At 39.8% G+C, this 20344-nt stretch overlaps 1 protein-coding gene across 1 annotated transcript in view; it reads right to left on the bottom strand.

Moving 5' to 3' along the window:
* The window catches only part of ITGA2 (integrin subunit alpha 2), a 68421-nt gene that overhangs the window by 36964 nt on the left and 11113 nt on the right, over positions 1 to 20344 (bottom strand). The window contains exons 2-5 of the mRNA XM_063295678.1: positions 14944 to 15067; positions 5340 to 5440; positions 4753 to 4844; positions 375 to 489 (exon numbers count right to left, since the gene is read on the bottom strand). Of these exons, the coding sequence (XP_063151748.1) occupies positions 375 to 489; positions 4753 to 4844; positions 5340 to 5440; positions 14944 to 15067 (432 nt within the window). The remainder of the gene's footprint in view (positions 1 to 374; positions 490 to 4752; positions 4845 to 5339; positions 5441 to 14943; positions 15068 to 20344) is intronic.

A 20344-nucleotide genomic window follows, 5' to 3' on the forward strand; every position in this document is an offset into this window, starting at 1 on the left:
GCCTTGATTAGCCTACAATCACAATGGCCTAAACAAAGAAAAAGAAGTTCTAGCAAAAATTATTACTGCTAAATAGCTCTTTCACACAGATACAGAAGAGCTAACATTTCCAGTTCAAAAGGCACATGAAACATTTATGATACTTAAAGGCTGTACCACTTACCCTATATTAAAGTTGCCAAGTATATGGACTGCAGGAATCTTGGTGATTTTTAGATGACAACAAGGAGATTCAAAAAGCTCTAAATGCTGCTGCCATCTAGTGGTCATCAGAATTTTTGCAATCCAAATCTGGCAACCCTATGCTTCCTGCATTTATTGTGTCTCATTTTTCAAACTCTCTTATTGAAGCATGCTGACATTTATTGCCTTACTTTGTACTGCAGGCGAAAAACTTCTCAGGATCTGAAAGCTTGGACTGTATTCAGAACAGATTCCTGTTGCATAGTACTGGCTTCCACACTGTTGAGCCCACAAAGGACCACATGTCTTAAAAACAAAGAGAGAAATAATATTCTAAAGCAAAACCAAAAATACAGCATCAGACAGTAGAGCAGGCAAAGCTCTGTTCAATTTCCCCTCAAATATGACAGATTTATGGCATATTTTTCACAAGCTGCTATGACAGAACTTTTTAAAAACATGCTTTGTTGAACAATCCACAGGGGCCAGCGTAATGTCCAGCCTTAACAGGTGAGGCTCACACTAAAACAACCAAACAAGCTACACTTATGGCTTCATACATGAGCCAGGCCTTTTGCCTGACAGCGCCCTGTACTGTATTTCCCTCACGATGAGCTCATGCTAGCTTTGAGTAGCACGCTCAGGGCTGCTGGCATTAGCCCATTCTTTTTGACATGTATTCCTCATTATATGCCTGCTTACTCTCTTGTAATCCCTTCCTCTCCAGTCTTTCTGTTCTGCGGGGGGAACAGGTCAAGCGCAAAAGAGTTTAGGCAATCTCTCCTTGACTGACCTGTTTTTTCTCCCCCCCACCACCACATTCTTCTGTGACTGACTCATTTTATTCCAACTCGCAGAGCAGAGAGATTGGAAAGGGATTATAAGGGAGTAGGCAGGCCCACAATCAGGAACATACCAGCTGTTTGTCTAGCATGCTCCGGGCTCCCAGCCCCAGTACATTCCTTTCCTTTCAATGTGTATTCCCCATTGTGGGACTGCTTACTTAATTGTAATCCCTTCCTCTCCAATGAATGTAAGTACAAACATTAGTTCCCTTCTTGCTAATTATCCCAGCGCTGGGTGAGCATTCCAAAGGATGGGGGATGGGGGAGAAAGCACAGTCGTGGTCATGTGTATGTACTTTCATGTTCGTTTGTTGTTTATTCGTTCAGTCGCTTCCGACTCTTCGTGACTTCATGGACCAGCCCATGCCAGAGCTTCCTGTCGGTCGTCAACACCCCCAGCTCCCCCAGGGACAAGTCCGTCACCTCTAGAATATCATCCATCCACCTTGCCCTTGGTCGGCCCCTCTTCCTTTTGCTTTCCACTCTCCCTAGCATCAGCATCTTCTCCAGGGTGTCCTGTCTTCTCATGATGTGGCCAAAGTATTTCAATTTTGCCTTTAATATCATTCCCTCCAGTGAGCAGTCTGGCTTTATTCCTGGAGGATGGACTGGTTTGCTCTTCTTGCAGTCCAAGGCACTCTCAGAATTTTCCTCCAACACCACAGTTCAAAAGCATCCATCTTCCTTCTCTCAGCCTTCCTTATGGTCCAGCTCTCGCAGCCATATGTTACTACTGGGAACACCATTGCTTTAACTATGCAGACCTTTGTTGTCAGCGTGATGTCTCTGCTCTTAACTATTTTATCGAGATTTGTCATTGCTCTTCTCCCAAGGATTAAGCGTCTTCTGATTTCCTGACTGCAGTCAGCATCTGCAGTAATCTTCGCACCTAGAAATACAAAGTCTTTCACTGCCTCTACATTTTCTCCCTCTATTTGCCAGTTATGAATCAAGCTGGTTGCCATAATCTTGGTTTTTTTGAGGTTTAGCCGCAAGCCAGCTTTTGCACTTTCTTCTTTCCCCTTCATCATAAGGCTCCTCAGTTCCTCTACTTTCATGTTCACCCATGGTTTATTCAGTGAATCATAATTAACTTGGTTTGTATAAGCTAATTCATAAACTACAGGTTACAAAACATAATGGCTGGATTCAAACAAGAGACAAAAGGGATGCTGGGAAGACAGACCTATATGCCATCAATTGCATGCTGCCTGCAGGCTGTGCATCTATGATGTAAAGGAAGACAATGGAAAAATGGCTGAAACCATGCACAGCAACTTTGAACTGTTTGTGCAGAGTCTCCTTAGTTTAAACCTGCAACATTTTCCCTTCTACTCAGAACAAAAAAGGAAATGACAAATTCCAAGAAAAAAGCAAGACTTCAGGCAGTTTTAAAATTATTATTAAAATTATTTACTTATAAATAACAGCACACAGTATTAATCCCCTATGGGTACAGGTGGGTTATTTCTGCTTAATAAGCAGTTGGATTTGGTAGATCTGGTGACTGGTTCAGGGAAGGACTGAGGAACCCTGAGCATTTCTAGCAGGCCTAGAAACTGAATTACATCACAGACAAAGGCTAACATCTATCTGAACTCCAATAAAGTTGTTGAACTCCTGTAAATATCTATATTGCAGTGTGTATAATTTTTCAATGCATCTGCTTTTAGTAACTCACATAAATGCTGCACTATATTGGAATGGTCTCTACAGTACGGAAACATTATCCACAACGTAAGGAAGTCACAGGGGATGCAATTTTGTGTGTCTGCAATACATAAGCTAAACCTACTGACTGCACTTTTTAAGACTATGTAAATAATGTACTCTAAAAGGTTTTTCCAAATGTAATTTCAAATCTCATTATCAGTAAGCACAAAAAATGTTGCTGGAACTGCAAAAGTGAACTCAACTTTTAAGTTTGCTTCCTCACATTCCATGCGTTGGCAGTATAATATATATGCAAAACTTAATTTCATTCTCAGGATTAGATTTTAAAAAAATATTTAAACATGAAAAGAAGTAATTCCAAGTATTTAGTTGCATTTAAAAATATATAATACACAAATTATTTATTTGTTATGCGAGGGAGTATAGTATAGTGGTTAAACCTTGGGTGCAGATCAAGAATCTCCATGTTCCGGTCTGCATCCACTTGTGAAACTCACTAGGTAACAAGAAATTAAAAATGCATTGGGAAAAACCCCAAAACCTCTGTTGGATTTTGGACTATTAAGTCCCTACCCAATCTGGTATTTTTCACTGGTAAGTGTTTGTGACAGCAAAGGGGATTTACAGTGGGGCAAGATTTTGTAAAATTCTATCTCCTCCTCATTTGGAGGTTATTTAGCGGACTTGTCTTTAAATATAGTAGAAAGACAGAAGCATTCGAATGTGAAGGTTCTTGGTCCCGTAAATGCTGCACTATATTGGAATGGTCTCTACAGTACGGAAACATTATCCACAACGCAAGGAAGTCACAGGGGATGCAATTTTGTGTGTCTGCAAAAGCCATCTTGTTCTGTTTCAGATTTCTTAGAGCTAGTTCTGAATACTACAGTATTTAATCAGGTACCTAATTTTACCATATAGGAACTTCGAAGGTGGCTAAGTATATAAAAACAAATGAAATATTATACTCCAGGTAGAAGGCAAAAGTATACTAAGTAGGAGTCATAAACCTCATTTTGAAAGATTCCTGAATGCGATGTACAAGTTAATCGAAAAGCAAAACTCACATTTGCTTTGCTTTGTTCATTGCTTTCCAATCCAGCTGTGGAGGGCTACTGCCTTAACACTGAACCCATTCTCCTAAACTGTGGTAATTTTGTCGACTGCCCAGAAAAGCATCACAACTGTAGCATACCTTAGAACTTGACAAAGTTACAACAAAGCTAAATGGGAAAAAAAAAGAGAACCCTGGTGCTTAAATATCAAGACACCCCCCCCTTTTCCCCTCTCTTCTCCTTTTAAATATACACATACCACTCAATGTTTTATTTTGCTATTTCTTTGTTATAATTGGCTGGAACATAATGGTCTTAATTCCAACAAACCCTAGAAGGGCTTCAGCAAGTATTAGACTTAATGTAAGTTAGCATAGCCTTACATTCTCATAGAGTTTTATAAATTGTAGTATTACTTATGTGCTTTTATAGTTATTTGTCTTAGTTTAGAGCATTTAGATTACTCATTGTAAAATTTAATTGTAATTTTGTAGGATTTTTTGTTTTGATACCTGTACTTTGTAATTTCACCTTAATAATTTTATCTTTACATTATTTTATCCTACCAATATGACTTACTTTTATTTCTATTTTAGTGTAATTGTTATGTTATTAGTTATATGCTGGTCTATGACAGAAATAAAAATTGATTGATTGATTGAAATACCAAGGTATGGTTGGTTATGGCTGAAGGATGATTGCAGGCAGTTTCCAGACTTTGTAGGTGAAGTCTGGAATTGTAGGTGAAGCTGGCAATTCCAAAGGAGACCCAAGGAAAGATTCCCTATTATATATAGTACGATATGCACAAAGTAACTTTAAATATAAAATCAAACAGATTGATATTTGCAGTCGTTTATCCCACTTAGAAAATAAATTTACTGCACAGAAGCTTTATTGGTGCAATACTGTACCTGCCCAGAGAAAAGTAAAAACTACTATAATTTGTCACTGAGAGAATTTGTATTTGTAGTGCCCACAGCTTTTGTACTTACCAAAAAGCCTCCAGTTTTGGGATTTCTTACTAGAGTTAATCCTAGATTCATGTCCTTCTTTATCTCATTAACGTCTGGTATGCTTGTAACAGCTAAAAAGAATAAATAAAAGTAAATTTGAGCAACATATTAAAAAGTATAACACGAAACTTGGGCTATGAGTTAAACTGTGGAGAAAAAGTCGTATCTTAACTAGGTTGTACTCCATGGCTTACTGTTATTTGGACAGAGGGAAAGAGGGGATTGATCATAAATTAATTCCCTTTCCAGTCTCAGGACGCAGAACTGTGCTGAAGCAGCAGCCATAAAAGAGCCTTCCAGCTCTTGATCTCCCCAAGCTCTGTTGTGCAGGCTTTTCCAGCCCAGTGCACAATGGTTCCACTCCCACATGCACCAGAAGTTGTCTAGCAAACTATTGCTGGCCATTCTCTGGTGCGGCACCCATGGTTATATAACCAACAGCTGGGCTTCTCAGACTGAGCTCACTGGAAAGCAAGATGTTGACACAGAAAGTAAATGGTTGCTATTTTACAAAGTGGCCACCGGAGAATGACTGCCAGTCAAAACAAACTCATAACATAACTTACTCTGCAAGTCCATCTTTAAACATCTGGATCCCTGTTGATGAACAGCACACTTATAGATATCTCCCATTCTATTTTCGCTCCAGGGTGAAGAGACGAGCAACCTGAAAAATTGACGAATTATTATTAAATGTGCCATCATAACTGATTAAAGATTCCATTTAAATGAAAAACTGGATATAACTTTTATGTCAATATAGTGTGAGCCTTTAAAACCACATCTTTGGTCTCCGTCGGAAGTCTTTCCCTACATGGTCCTCTCCAAATGGGTTAGTTGGCATCTCTATCATTTCACATCTTAATGTGATTTTAAGGGACCGCAGCCCAATTTCTTTTTAATGGATTTGTATAGTTTGGTTGATGTTTTTGTATCTGCTCACTGCCCAGAATTCCTGGGGGGGGGGGGAGTTAGAAACCCAATAGTTCTTCCCCCACCCCTTTCTTTAAACATTTTTTGACATTTTGATTCTTATTAAATTTGTATTTTTTTTTCCTTTTGTTAACATGTGATACACGTGTGCGCAGTGGTTAAGGCAACGGGCTAGAAGCCAGGAGACTGAGAGTTCTAGTCCCGCCTTAGGCCTGAAAGCCATCTGGGTGACCTTGGGCCAGTCACACTCTCTCAGCCCAAGAGCCAATCAGGTGTAATAGGAGAGTTCTAGTCCCGCCTTGGGCCTGAAAGCCGTCTGGGTGACCTTGGGCCAGTCCCTCTCTCTCAGCCCAACTCACCTCACAGGGTTGTTGTGGGGAAAATAGGAGTAGTAAGGAGTATTAGGTATGTTTGCCGCCTTGAGTTATTTATAAAAATAATAAAGGAGGGATAGAAAATAAAATAAAATAAATAAAATAAATTACATAATGGAGACTATGCAATCAGCTCAAGACTGAAACTTTTAGTGTATAACAAATACTTTGATGCAATCTGCAGTAGGTTCTTTTTTCTAATGTTATACTCAGCTTTGGATGAAAAAGTCAAATAATGTTATGTTTGTAATATTGATATCCTAAATTGTATTTAATATTAGAATATTTCTTTTATTTCTAACACTCTAAGTTATCTAAACAATAGAATTTCAATAATTTTAATTAATATTGCATAAATATCATTGTATTGAAACAACATAAGGTATCAAAATTTATAACAACAAAAAGGAAAAACAATTCCCTGGATAGATGGGCAGCTATATAAATTTAAATAAATGAATATTTGGTCAATCATATCCATTCCATTGGATATAACAACTAGATCCCATGCAAAATTATTTAGGTATTTCAGCATATTCCAAAATGCTTACACACTCACAGACATATTTCTGAAAGCCTAACAGAATTTAGTATTGTTTTAACAAACAGCTTGCCTAGTGTCACACAGGTAGAACATCTCAAGATTCACAATATTATTGTTGAACTTTCTTACATAAATGATATAATTAAATGTCTTCAACATTCCATAATGATGGGTTCTGTTTATGGGATGTACCTGCACTTGAAGACACCCAAAAAGATGACTAGGAAATAATCAATTTCTCTGCTAATCTTTCAGCTGCCCATTTGGTTGACTTAATTTGTAATTATTTTGTGCCTGCTTATTCCACCACTTCCTGTATTTCCTGTCAGCTTCTATGCGTATGACATTTGCCCAGCATTTACTGTATTTTATTTTTATTGTGAAACTTCATGGGAATTTTAGCATCCAGCAGTACATAGTATAACAATGAAAGGATGTGGTAGAAAGTCACTTGGTCACATCACCACCACACATCTAGATATACACAACTTCTCCTTCGCACTTTTAAATGTTTATGACAGTGGTCCAAACATCATGGTAGCCTTTTTGTTCTGTGGATTTAATTTTGGCATTAAACTTCAGTATATATTCTCAAATGTTTTCCTGGATCTTCCCACTTCCCAATTTCAAACACCTGTATCACTAATTATTTATTCAATAGGATAACGGTTCACAGCCTTTGTTGTTTATTCGTTTAGTCGCTTCCGACTCTTCGTGACTTCATGGACCAGCCCACACCAGAGCTTCCTGTCAGTCGTCAACACCCCCAGCTCCCCCAGGGACGAGTCCGTCACCTCTAGAATATCATCCATCCATCTTGCCCTTGGTCGGCCCCTCTTCCTTTTGCCCTCCACTCTCCCTAGCATCAGCATCTTCTCCAGGGTGTCCTGTCTTCTCATTATGTGGCCAAAGTACTTCAGTTTTGCCTTTAATATCGTTCCCTCAAGTGAGCAGTCTGGCTTTATTTCCTGGAGGATGGACTGGTTTGATCTTCTTGCAGTCCAAGGCACTCTCAGAATTTTCCTCCAACACCACAGTTCAAAAGCATCGATCTTCCTTCTCTTAGCCTTCCTTATGGTCCAGCTCTCGCAGCCATATGCTACTACGGGGAACATCATTGCTTTAACAATGCGGACCTTTGTTGTCAGTGTGATGTCTCTGCTCTTAACTATTTTATCGAGATTTGTCATTGCTCTTCTCCCAAGGATTAAGCGTCTTCTGATTTCCTGACCGCAGTCAGCATCTGCAGTAATCTTTGCACCTAGGAATACAAAGTCTTTCACTGCTTCTACATTTTCTCCCTCTATTGGCCAGTTATCAATCAAGCTGGTTGCCATAATCTTGGTTTTTTTGAGGTTTAGCTGCAAGCCAGCTTTTGCACTTTCTTCTTTCACCTTCATCATAAGGCTCCTCAGTTCCTCTTCGCTTTCAGCCATCAAAGTGGTATCATCTACATATCTGAGATTGTTAATGTTTCTTCCAGCGATTTTAACTCCAGCCTTGGATTCCTCAAGCCCAGCTTGTCGCATGATGTGTTCTGCATACAAGTTGAATAGGTAGGGTGAGAGTATACAGCCCTGCCGTACACCTTTCCCAATCTTAAACCAGTCTGTTGTTCCGTGGTCTGTTCTTACTGTTGCTACTTGGTCGTTATACAGATTCTTCAGGAGGCAGGCAAGATGACTTGGTATCCCCATACCACTCTGAACTTGCCACAATTTGTTATGGTCCACACAGTAAAAGGCTTTAGAATAGTCAATAAAACAGAAATAGATGTTTTTCTGAAACTCCCTGGCTTTTTCCATTATCCAGCGGATATTGGCAATTTGGTTCCTAGTTCCTCTGCCTTTTCTAAACCCAGCTTGTACATCTGGCAATTCTCGCTCCAGAAATTGCTGAAGTCTACCTTGCAGGATCTTGAGCATTACCTTACTGGCATGTGAAATGAGTGCCACTGTTTGATAGTTTGAATATTCTTTAGTGTTTCTCTTTTTTGGTATGGGGATATAAGTTGATTTTTTCCAATCTGATGGCCATTCTTGTGTTTTCCAAATTTGCTGGCATATAGCATGCATTACCCTGACAGCATCATCTTGCAAGATTTTGAACAGTTCAGCTGTGATGTCATCGTCTCCTGCTGCCTTGTTATTAGCAATGTTTCTTAAGGCCCATTCAACCTCACTCTTCAGGATGTCTGGCTCTAGCTCACTGACCACACCGTCAAAGCTATCCCCGATATTGTTATCCTTCCTATACAGGTCTTCCGTATATTTTTGCCACCTTTTCTTGATCTCTTCTTCTTCTGTTAGGACCTTGCCATCTTTGTTTTTGATCATACCCATTTTGGCCTGGAATTTACCTCCAATGTTTCTAATTTTCTGGAAGAGGTCTCTTGTCCTTCCTATTCTATTGTCTTCTTCCACTTCCACGCATTGTTCATTTAAAAATAATTCCTTATCTCTTCTGGTAACCTCTGGAATTTTGCATTTAATTGGGCATATCTCCTGCTATCACTGTTGCCTTTTGCTTTCCTTCTTTCTTGGGCTACTTCTAGTGTCTCAGCAGACAGCCATTTTGCCTTCTTGGTTTTCTCTTTCTTTGGGATGTATTTTGTTGGCACCTCCTGAACAATGTGGCAAACCTCTGTCCAGAGTTCTTCCAGGACCCTATCTACTAAGTCCAGTCCCTTAAATCTATTCTTCACCTCCACTGCATATTCCTTAGGAATATTAGTGAGCTCATATCTAGCTGATCTGTGGGTCTTCCCTAATCTCTTTAGTCTGATCCTAAATTGTGCAATAAGAAGTTCGTGATCTGAACTACAGTCAGCTCCAGGTCTTGTTTTTACCGACTGTATAGATGTCCACCACCTTTGGCTGCAAAGGATGTAGTCAATCTGATTTCGGTGTTGTCCATCTGGTGAAGTCCATGTATAAAGCTGTCTCTTAGGTTGTTGGAAGAGAGTGTTTGTTATGCAGAGTGAGCTGTCTTGGCAAAATTCTATCAGCCTATGTCCTGCTTCGTTTTGTTCTCCCAGGCCATGCTTACCTGTAATTCCAGGTGTCATTTGACTGCCCACCTTAGCATTCCAGTCTCCTGTGATGAAAATAACATCTCTTTTAGGCGTGTTGTCCAGTAGGTGCTGCAGATCCTCATAGAACTGCTCTACTTCAGCTTCTTCAGCATCTGTGGTTGGGGCGTATATTTGGATCACTGTGATGTTAGATGGCTTGCCCTGAATTCGAATTGAGATCATTCTATCATTTTTTGGATTGTATCCAAGCACTGCTTTAGCCACTTGACTATTAATTATGAAGGCTACTCCATTTCTTCTGTGGTCCTCTTGTCCACAGTAGTAGATCTGGTGGTCATTTGATGTGAAGTGGCCCATTCCAGTCCATTTCAGTTCACTGACGCCCAGAATGTCTACCTTTAATCTTGACATCTCACCAATAACCACATCCAATTTGCCCTGGCTCATAGATCTTACACTCCAGGTTCCAATGGTGTGTTGATCCTTAGAACATCGGATTCGCCGTTCACCACCAGCACCATTGCCTGCTAGCCGTCCTTTCGGCTTTGAGCTAGCTGCGTCATCACGTCTGGGGCTAGTTGAACTCATCCTCTGTTCCTCCCCAGTAGCATTTTGACCATCTTCTGACCTGGGGGTCTCATTTTCCGATGGTATACCGACATATCTCTGGTTGTACTGATCCATTTAGTTTTCATGGCAAGAATACTGGGGTGGGTTGCCATTACCTTCCCCAGGGATCGCATTTAGTCTGACCTCTCTGTCATGACCTTCCCGTCTTGGGTGGCCCTTCATGGTTTAGCTCATGGCATCATTGAGGTGCTCAAGCTCCAGCACCACGACAAGGTAACGATCCTTTGCTGAAGGTTCACAGCCTATACTTTGAATAATTCTTTATTAGTAGTAGTATAAATAAACAGCAAAATTCTTCCAAATCTTGCTGATCGATATACTGCTTGGAAGGCATGATCCACCCTCTGAGAACTATTGAGTAATGAAAGGTATTCTCTATAGTAGCACAACAATTTATTTATTTATTTATATATATTTCAAATTTAGTCACTGCCCATCTTGTTCAGAGTGCAACTTTGGGTGGTTTACAATAAAACAAGAATAAATAATAATTAAAATACAATAAAACAATATTGTTAAATAAACATATAATCCAAGACACAGGGGTTAAAAAGTTCTTAATTTACGGGAGCATCTTCAGGGTGCTAACTACCCCCAGGGTTGGTTACCCCTCCTCACACCCCATGCAAGATGACAGAGCCAGGACTTCACTCCTTTCCGGAGAGTAGGGGCCTGCCTCACCTCTGGGGGAAGAATGTTCCATAGGGCGGGGGCAATAGCAGAGAAGGCTCTCTTCCTGGGCCCCGCCAATCACCTAATTCTTTTCATTATCTATTTACAATAATTAGCTTGGCAGGCTTCCTTAAAACCAAGGCATTTTCACCCCATTAAAAAAAAGTACAAGAGTGTGAAATGAATTAAAACAACAACAACAAAAATAAAACAGCTGAAAGACTTGTTGAAAATAAAATTCCTCAAGAAGATATCAGACAGAGCATAAAATCATCCAATACAGTTTATTTAGATCAAGAAAGGTAATTCATCTCAGTGGAAGAAAACAAATTTTAATTCTTCTCTGTTTTGTATGCAGTATGAACTACAGTATATGGTTTACCTGCTGTTTGTTCTGCATATTAGGCTCAAATGTGTAAACTCAGCCATTGCAGATTATAAATCACAGATTTGGGCTTCACATATTCTATAAACTAGCCAATTGTGGTTTATTCAGTAAACCATGGTTATGCAAAATATGGCTTAGCATGCTTTTTGGATTCATCTTTTTCTCTCCTGTAGACAAAATTTATAAGTGTCATGAGCACTGATGGTGAGCAGGAGGGGGCCCCTATCCAGGGGGGAAAATGCATGCATAGTAGAGAGAATTTGAGCTGTCATTCAAAGAGACATAGAACAGACCCGCCTTGACTTTTGTGGTTTATCTGTATGGGTTTTCTCACGCTTCTTCAGTTTGGTAGGATTTTCTGTCTACTGTAGCAGTAATAAAACACTAGAGACTTATTCCTCGTCTTGATGTGGTTCCTGCTTGTCAGGACAATAAGTTTATAAAACTGAACTTAATGCAGTCTTACTTTATACACTAGCATTTTGCTGTTTTATGAATTCTCTCCCTTATACAATACTCCAACTAAGCTATTGTGGAGAACAATTAGCCTTCTGAATGCCCTCCCCATGAATATTCTTGCAGTGGGTTGAAATTCTATGAAATCAAGAGCTGTATAAACATAAAGCAGATTTTGGGAGGAAGCAGATCCAAGTACAAAATGAGTTATCTGTGTAAGTCAGCCTATGACCTACATTTCGAGAGTACAAATGGGTGCGGGAGCAAGTGAATGCGTGGCAATGCGCACCATGCCCCACATGACCAAAGGTGCACAGATTTCAGAAAAGTATATTTCATGCTCAACTGGGGTAAATATAGAATCTTGAAAACTGTAATGGGGATTTCTCAGTCTCATTTCTAATGAGTTAATTCCTACCTAAGTACTTTGAAGCTCTTTTCCCAGATTTTTCCCCACCTCGGCTGAGCTGCTGTTTATGAGATAAGTTCCCAACTAACTTGCCCGCAGCTGTCTCTTCCCTTCCTTTCCCAGCCTGCCCACCATTCACTCACAGTGGAACAGACTGCTTTGAAGCCAGTCACTTCTTCAGCATTCTCTCAATATGTCGAATCCACTTGAACACACTTCTTTTAGTTTTAGTCACTCCCATTTTAATTCAATCTACATTTTTCTTCTTTCCACTGCAGTCAACTTATTTTTCATGTTTCTTCTGTAATACTCAACTCTTACTTCCACATAATATAGTGGGCAGAAGCATATTCTTTGGCATTGCCATTTTAAATTCTAACATTCTCTCACTTCTTGCTACAGACTGCCTACAACCTTCCTACCAGATTTTGCATGTCTTGAAATTTATCCATCCATTTCCCCATCTTCAGTAAACATTTTGCCAATATGAAAAACTTCATCTGCTTCCTCTAGTTTTTCACTACATGTATTCCTAATACTCTTGTTAATGAATATTAATATATTCATTATATATTCAATATAGTCAACCACCAAAGGCACATCACATAGGTAAAGGTAAAGGTTTCCCTTGACGTAAAGTCCAGTCGTGTCTGACTCTAGGGGGCGGTGCTCATCTCCGTTTCTAAGCCTTAGAGCCGGCGTTGTCATAGACACTTCCGGGTCATGTGGCCAGCATGACGACTCGGAAGGCCGTTACCTTCCCGCCGAAGCGGTACCAATTAATCTACTCACATTTGCATGTTTTCGAACTGCTAGGTGAGCAGGAGCTGGGATGAGCAACGGGAGCTCACCCCGCCGCGCGGTTTCGAACCGCCAACCTTCCGATCGGCAGCTCAGCGGTTTAACCCACAGCGCCACCGCGTCCCTTGGCACATCACATCTCCTTGTCCTATTCCCTGTTCAATGTTGAACTATTCACTAAATATTCAATTTATGCTCATGGATGCTTCTATTCCCTCACATACTATTCAGCAATCCTTTTTCAACTCCATGTTTGCATAAAAATTCCATAATTCAAGCCTATTGGCCATCATGTTTCCTGTAAATTAACAAAGGTACACTAATCTTCCTTTCTTACATTCATATATGACCTGCTGAAAAGGACAAATTGGGTTGGCCCTTGCTGCCTGGCATAAAGCCATACTGCCCTTCCCAAACGTGACTCACTGTCACCTTTTATTAAGTATCCCAGGCATACAGGTAGTCCTTGACTTACAAACACGATTGGGACTGGAACTTCTGTCACTAAGTTAGGTGGTCATTAAGTGAGCCACGTCTAATTTTATTACCTTTTTTGCCACAATTGTTAAATTAATCATCATGATCACTAAGTGAATCACATGGTTGTTGAGCAAAATCAATGGGGGAAGCCAGATTTGCTTATCGGAAGCTGGCTGGGAAGCTTGCAAATGGTGATCATGTAACCCCAGGACGCTGCAACCATCATAAATACACACCGGCTGCCAAGCACCTGAATTTTGATCCCATGACCATAGGGATGCTGTGACAGTCATAAGTCACTTTTTTCAGTGCCACTGTAACTTTGACCAAAACGAATAATTGTAAGTCGAGGACTACCTATACTTAACAAACTAAGCAACTCCATCAGAGAACCACATCCATACTTTAACAGTTATAAAGTTACTGTCATGTTCACTGATTCAGTGTAGTTTATACATCGTAACGTTTCACATGCCATGGCGCTGACGCGCGTTTCTGTTTGGGAAGGAGCTGCTGTGAGACCTTGTGCCAAGCTCTGTATGTGAAATCAGTACAATGGAATGTGTTTGGGTTATGTTCTCTGCTCAAGGACTTTTCCCGCAGACCATCAGAAACCGTTAGGAGCACCTGGGATTGTGGACTTGGGAAGATTCTATGGGGGGAGGGATCTCATTTGCACCGAGGGTTTTTAGTTTGCGTTTGGCGCGCTTTTATCATTCTCAGCTTTCTTTGTGATCCTGCATACTATTCTTTAATAAATCAGACATCTTTGAATTCCTGCTCATGAGTCTGATAGTGTTTTAGAATAGGCAACCATTACAGTTACACCATCTACAGCTGCAGCCTTACTGTTGTTCTATTTTCTCACAGCAAATATGGATTGAATACAAAAAAGAGTGACCAGTATGAAAGATACATTTTGAGACGTTTGTACAGGAAGAATGAATGAGAACTGGATTGTAAATTGAAGATAGGAAAGAAAAGTGAATGGTCAAGAAGGGGAAGACTGAAAAAACCGTGGGTAGATCCTCAGAAAGAGAAAAGTGAGAATTTTAAAGAAAAGAAACATATACATCTTTAAATGGATGTGGTAAAAGCAAGAATGGCTTGCAAGGACAGAAAGATATGAAGAGATAGATTGAGCAGTAGTGTTGTAAATTAGATTTAGCTTATTTCCCCCCCCCCTTTTTTTTTAACCTTCTGCCTTAATTTCTTGGATTACTAAGTCTTACTTCTTTTCTATATTTTGCATAAGGTTGCTTGTTCCAAAAGAGAATAGTAAGATGGGAATGTTGTATACTAATTATTATCTACAGCTTTTGGTGGAAAAAAAGGAGAAAAAAAAAAGACCAAATTATCTTACTGTTTCCTTAAGAAATAAAAAATCCTACACAGCTATAACAAAGTTGATCCTCTCCTTTATTATGCAGGAAGTACTATAATGCTTACCATTTGCCTTCTTGGTTTGAAAGCTGTTGAACTAAATATCCAAATTGTTCATTTGGTGAGCCAGAAAACACTTTAGCTCCTTCGAGGCCCACATTGTATGCTTCACAGCAATTTTCAAGAATGTCTATTAAGAACAGAAGAACAGAAATATTATCACAAAAATCAATTAAGGGAGTGATGCACTTGCTGTCTTAGTACCACTTACACTCATTCATGATACTTCTATCACAATGTCTAGGTATAGTCTATGTTTTCATTAACATATACTCCATTGGGTACAGCACTTGATAGACCAGGATCTGTTGGAAGAATTCCACATCTACACATAAACCAAGGTTTGTTTAAACACTGTTAGTTTATGTAGCAGCTAGTTAGCTGCAAGCCAAACTAAAACCCACCCAAGCCACTCTGTAGCTTAGTATGTTTTGTGGACCCAGCCAAGATCTCAGCTTTTACTGCATAGGTACGCACAGAACAAAGCCCTGCCCTGCCCAATAAAACATTTACTGTACAGGTTCAGACCATACAAATGCAAATTTGAAGAACAGATCTCTTCAGAATAAGAACTGACTCAGCAGTAAAAAAAAAAATAGTGGAATAAAGTCACCTTTGAACTGATCTTACATGGACACAGTGCCAGCCAAGTAATTTGACACTGCCTTCTTCTTCTAGTATATTTTTTTCAATTTCCCAGTCTAGCTACAGTCCTAGACTTCCCAGGTGGTATGTCATCCAAGTACACTCATATTTCCAGCTGGTTAGGCTTTTTAAGTTTTTTTTTTAAGTTCCAAAGAAACTACACGTGGGCAATAAACCCAACAACATATAATTATATATATTATTTGCTATCATTACTAGAGCTCATAGGAATAAAATTAAACTTATCGGAAGTCTTCTCTTGCAAAATAGCTAATGAGTGAAGTGGTTTAGCATACAAAGATAAACAATGAAAACTTTCTACATCATTCACCGTTGGACTAAAAATATGTGGGAGTAGATTCAAGTGGACATAACAATTTAGCCATTTTCCCAGCAGCACTTACCAATATTTTGCTAACCTTTCAGATCCAAGGGCTCTATAAAGCCAGGCACCTCTTTCTTGCTTGCGGCATCATAAAGATAGCTGTTCAAAAACAGCCATTTAAGTTTCTTAAAGCCGCATCCCTGTAATTAGCATGCAAGGCATGCACATCACAAAACTAGTTTATATTTAAAAAACAAACTAATGCCCAACAACCAAGAATGACCCCATTAAATTCAGGAAACCTAATGCACGAGCGAGCATTTCCGAGCATGAAAGGCTACTCTTTATTATAGGAAACAGAAACCTTTTCGTCAGGCCCCAGACTGTTTATAGATAACAGTTACTGGAACTACACAATTGTGTGTCACATTCCCAAGCAAGTCAAGGTTGTGGCGTCTGTAGGGCAGTCTAGACAAAAGGTGCAAGGTCTTTGTTATTGGCTAAGCTGGGTATCCCCTAAGGTCCAAATGCTTGTTTGCTGCTGCCAATGGGGCTGGTCTAAAATGGCATTATTTTACCACACTGAAAGTTTTGGTTTGCCACTACTGTACACACGATGTTTGAGGGCCACAGCTTACCATTCATTTGTAAACTACAGACCAATTTCTTGATAGCACACAGTGAAGATAATACCAATCTCTCTTACAGTGTATGTATTCGTTTTTACCATAAAGTTGCAACATTAGAAGCCTTGCCATTGACACAAGAGTAGAGAACATCATTATTACTTTAACAGAGGCCTACAAACTCTTCGTTTGAGCTGTAACTCCCACGATTGCCAGATAGCCTACTCTGATTGTGCTGACTGAAAACTTTATAAATTGCAATCCAAATATATTTGGAGGGTGACACATTGAAAAAGCTATTGTAAACCATTGCAAAACCATTGAATAAAAGATGATCCATTTTTTATTTTTATTTTATTTTTATCCCGCTGTTATAATTTTTTTTAATAAATAACTCAAGGTGGCAAACATACCTAATACTCCTTCCTCTTCCTCTTTTCCCCACAACCACCACCCTGTGAGGTGAGTTGGGCTGAGAGAGAGGGACTGGTCCAAGGTCACCCAGCCAGCTTTCATGCCTAAGGCGGGACTAGAACTCACCGTCTCCTGGGTTCTAGCCCAGCACCTTAACCACTAGACCAAACTGACTCCAAATATATTTGGAGGGTGGCACATTAGAAAAAGCTATTGTACACCATTGAAAAACCATTGAATAAAAGATGATCCATTATAACTGTGTCTTAGATTGTAATGACAAATGAGTCCATTTATAGTATGCAATGGCTCCAGTATCAAATTTGGAAGTAGGAAATTGTTTGCATGCTCATCAGGAAATAACTGAGTGACAAGTAAATTATCAGATAATTTGATACTGAGTATCAATGTGCACTTTCTAAAAAGTTTTAGTTCTAACACACAGAACATGTTCACGTACCATGCTAAGCTACAGAATATTTGGTTTGGCTTTGCTTGTAGAAACGCATCCATTCTGGCTTGTTAACCATGGTTTATGGTACAGGGTTGTTAACCCAGCTAACTGTAGCTTATTCAATAAGCATGGTTTAAAAAATCATAACTTAGCACAATATATGAACCCAATCACTGTCTTTTCCAACAAACGCTTCTGACATTGTTTGAAGTCAGAGAATATTGCTGTTGTTTATTCGTTTAGTCGCTTCCGACTCTTCGTGACTTCATGGACCAGCCCACGCCAGAGCTTCCTGTCGGTCGTCAACACCCCCAGCTCCCCCAAGGACGAGTCCGTCACCTCTAGAATATCATCCATCCACCTTGCCCTTGGTCGGCCCCTCTTCCTTTTGCCCTCCACTCTCCCTAGCATCAGCATCTTCTCCAGGGTGTCCTGTCTTCTCATGATGTGGCCAAAGTATTTCAGTTTTGCCTTTAATATCATTCCCTCAAGTGAGCAGTCTGGCTTGATTTCCTGGAGGATGGACTGGTTTGATCTTCTGGCAGTCCAAGGCACTCTCAGAATTTTCCTCCAACACCACAATTCCAAAGCATCTATCTTCCTTCTCTCAGCTTTCCTTATGGTCCAGCTCTCGCAGCCATATGTTAGGGCAACACTTTCTAAGGTGATCATGTATTTTACTATTTCACTTTCATTCCTTGACTCAATCCTGTGCTGCTTTCTTCACCATCTTCCCTAATTTCTATATTTCAAAACACTAGGGGCAAACACTGCAGCATTTCTATAGGGCTGTTAGCACATTTATGTATTTATATCCTTTTTCTGTTATGGAAGCTCCAAGCTGCAAACTCTGTGGGGTAGATTGAGCTGAACGATGGAGACAGGCCCCAAATTATCCAGTGTGCTGTGTGGCTAAGTAAAGATTTGAACCCCAAGACTGCTGCCACTGCAGATGCATAAATTAGAAGTCATTATCACTACAGTATTATGAAAATAAATGCATGAGCAAGAATCACTTCTATACTCCTTGAAGTTATTTAAAATGACACCCCTATGATGTGCTGTCTCCTGATTGGTCAAGTATAGGACACGCTATGAAAGGGCTTCTAAATTGCAATATATAAAGTATTCTTTCTAAGCCAATTGGAGGTTGGGCCTACCCTCTTTCTCACTCATTTTGGTATAATTTTCCATATGAAGTGACCCCACAATCTAGATCCAAAAAATATCTATATTCTACAGGTGCTTTACAAATTCTTCAAATGTGCTTAATGTAAATGGCAATTAGAATACATACATCAGTTCTTTGGTCATTTATAGACAGGCTAGGAGCCAGGGTTATATAAAGCTTTGAAGAGTGCTTCACTACTGTATGATGATGCTTTGACTAGAATGGCCATTCAAAGCTACTCTGTGAAGCAATGTGGACCTTTTTCCTAAACAGCAATTCCATGTTCATTCCATGTCATTTCTGGAGCCTCCTTTGGCTCCTACTGAGAAGGCTGGAGTGGGCCCTAGCAGTAACCTAAAAGGGTTACTTTAGGTGCTTTATTGTCGTTGCCGCCTCCATGGTGTAGTATGCAAAGCACCATGTCAGAGTTTGTCTGCCATGCATAGGTCTACAAGAATCTTCTACTTTATACTTTCAAATTAAGCTGCAATATGCAGAAAAATACATTCAAATATACAAAGAATTATGTATGTCTTCAACCTTTGAACCTATAAGGGCCTCTCTTTGTCAACTGTGCATTTACAGAGCACTGTTATTAGAAATCTCTGAATTTCAAGAATGCTAAAATAACGTGTCAGTTCAATACTTACAACTTTTTGCTATTTAATAAATTACATTTTCCATGAATCCTTGTGGCAAGAGTTATGCTTCTCATATAGTACAGGAGCATCTGATATATAGCCAAAACGTCCCCACTCAGGAACAAGCAAGGAGAATGAGCAGGTTTAAGAGAATTTAGATTTTGTAGAAGAAAGGGAAAAAAGACACTTTGAAGTCAACTTCATTCCTGAAAGTTTGTCACTGGAATGGGGCTTTTGACTTCCCAGCAAGCCAACTGTACAAACCGTTAAGAAAATTAATCATCCAGCCAGTGGTTGGGGATGGAAAGGAATGGAATGGAGAGCTGGTTGGCATGAAAAAGGAAAATTTTTGACAGAATGCTTCATTCTCTGGAAAGAAATTCTCAAGAGAGAAAAATTATTATGTGACAATAATTTTCCCATTGAGAATATAAATTTCTCCCAATAAGAAAAGACCATCTGCCTGAACTATCCAACTTAGAACAACCATTGACTTTATTTGTTGTTTTCATACTGCATGTTGCCTTTCTGTTCTCCCGTAAGCTGCCCTACATACTCATTTGGATAAAATAGCAAAGTAGAAATAAGTCAATATTAATAAAATAAACAATAGGGATAAATAAGAAGCAACAGGAGAAGTAGAACAATGAAATTTGAGGCAAATTGCTATAAAACACATATATGTTTATTCGTTAGTCGCTTCCGACTCTTTGTGACTTCATGGACCAGCCCACGCCAGAGCTTCCTGTTGGTCAACACCCCCAGCTCCCCCAGGGACGAGTCCGTCACCTCTAGAATATCATCTATCCATCTTGCCCTTGGTCGGCCCCTCTTCCTTTTGCCCTCCACTCTCCCTAGCATCAGCATCTTCTCCAGGGTGTCCTGTCTTCTCATTATGTGACCAAAGTATTTCAGTTTTGCCTTTAATATCATTCCCTCAAGTGAGCAGTCTGGCTTTATTTCCTGGAGGATGGACTGGTTTGATCTTCTTGCAGTCCAAGCCACTCTCAGAATTTTCCTCCAACACCACAGTTCAAAAGCATCGATCTTCCTTCTCTCAGCCTTCCTTATGGTCCAGCTCTCGCAGCCATATGTTACTACGGGGAACACCATTGCTTTAACTCTCTCTCT

Source organism: Candoia aspera, chromosome 2 (assembly GCF_035149785.1).
Source record: "Candoia aspera isolate rCanAsp1 chromosome 2, rCanAsp1.hap2, whole genome shotgun sequence".
Lineage (NCBI taxonomy): Eukaryota > Metazoa > Chordata > Lepidosauria > Squamata > Boidae > Candoia > Candoia aspera.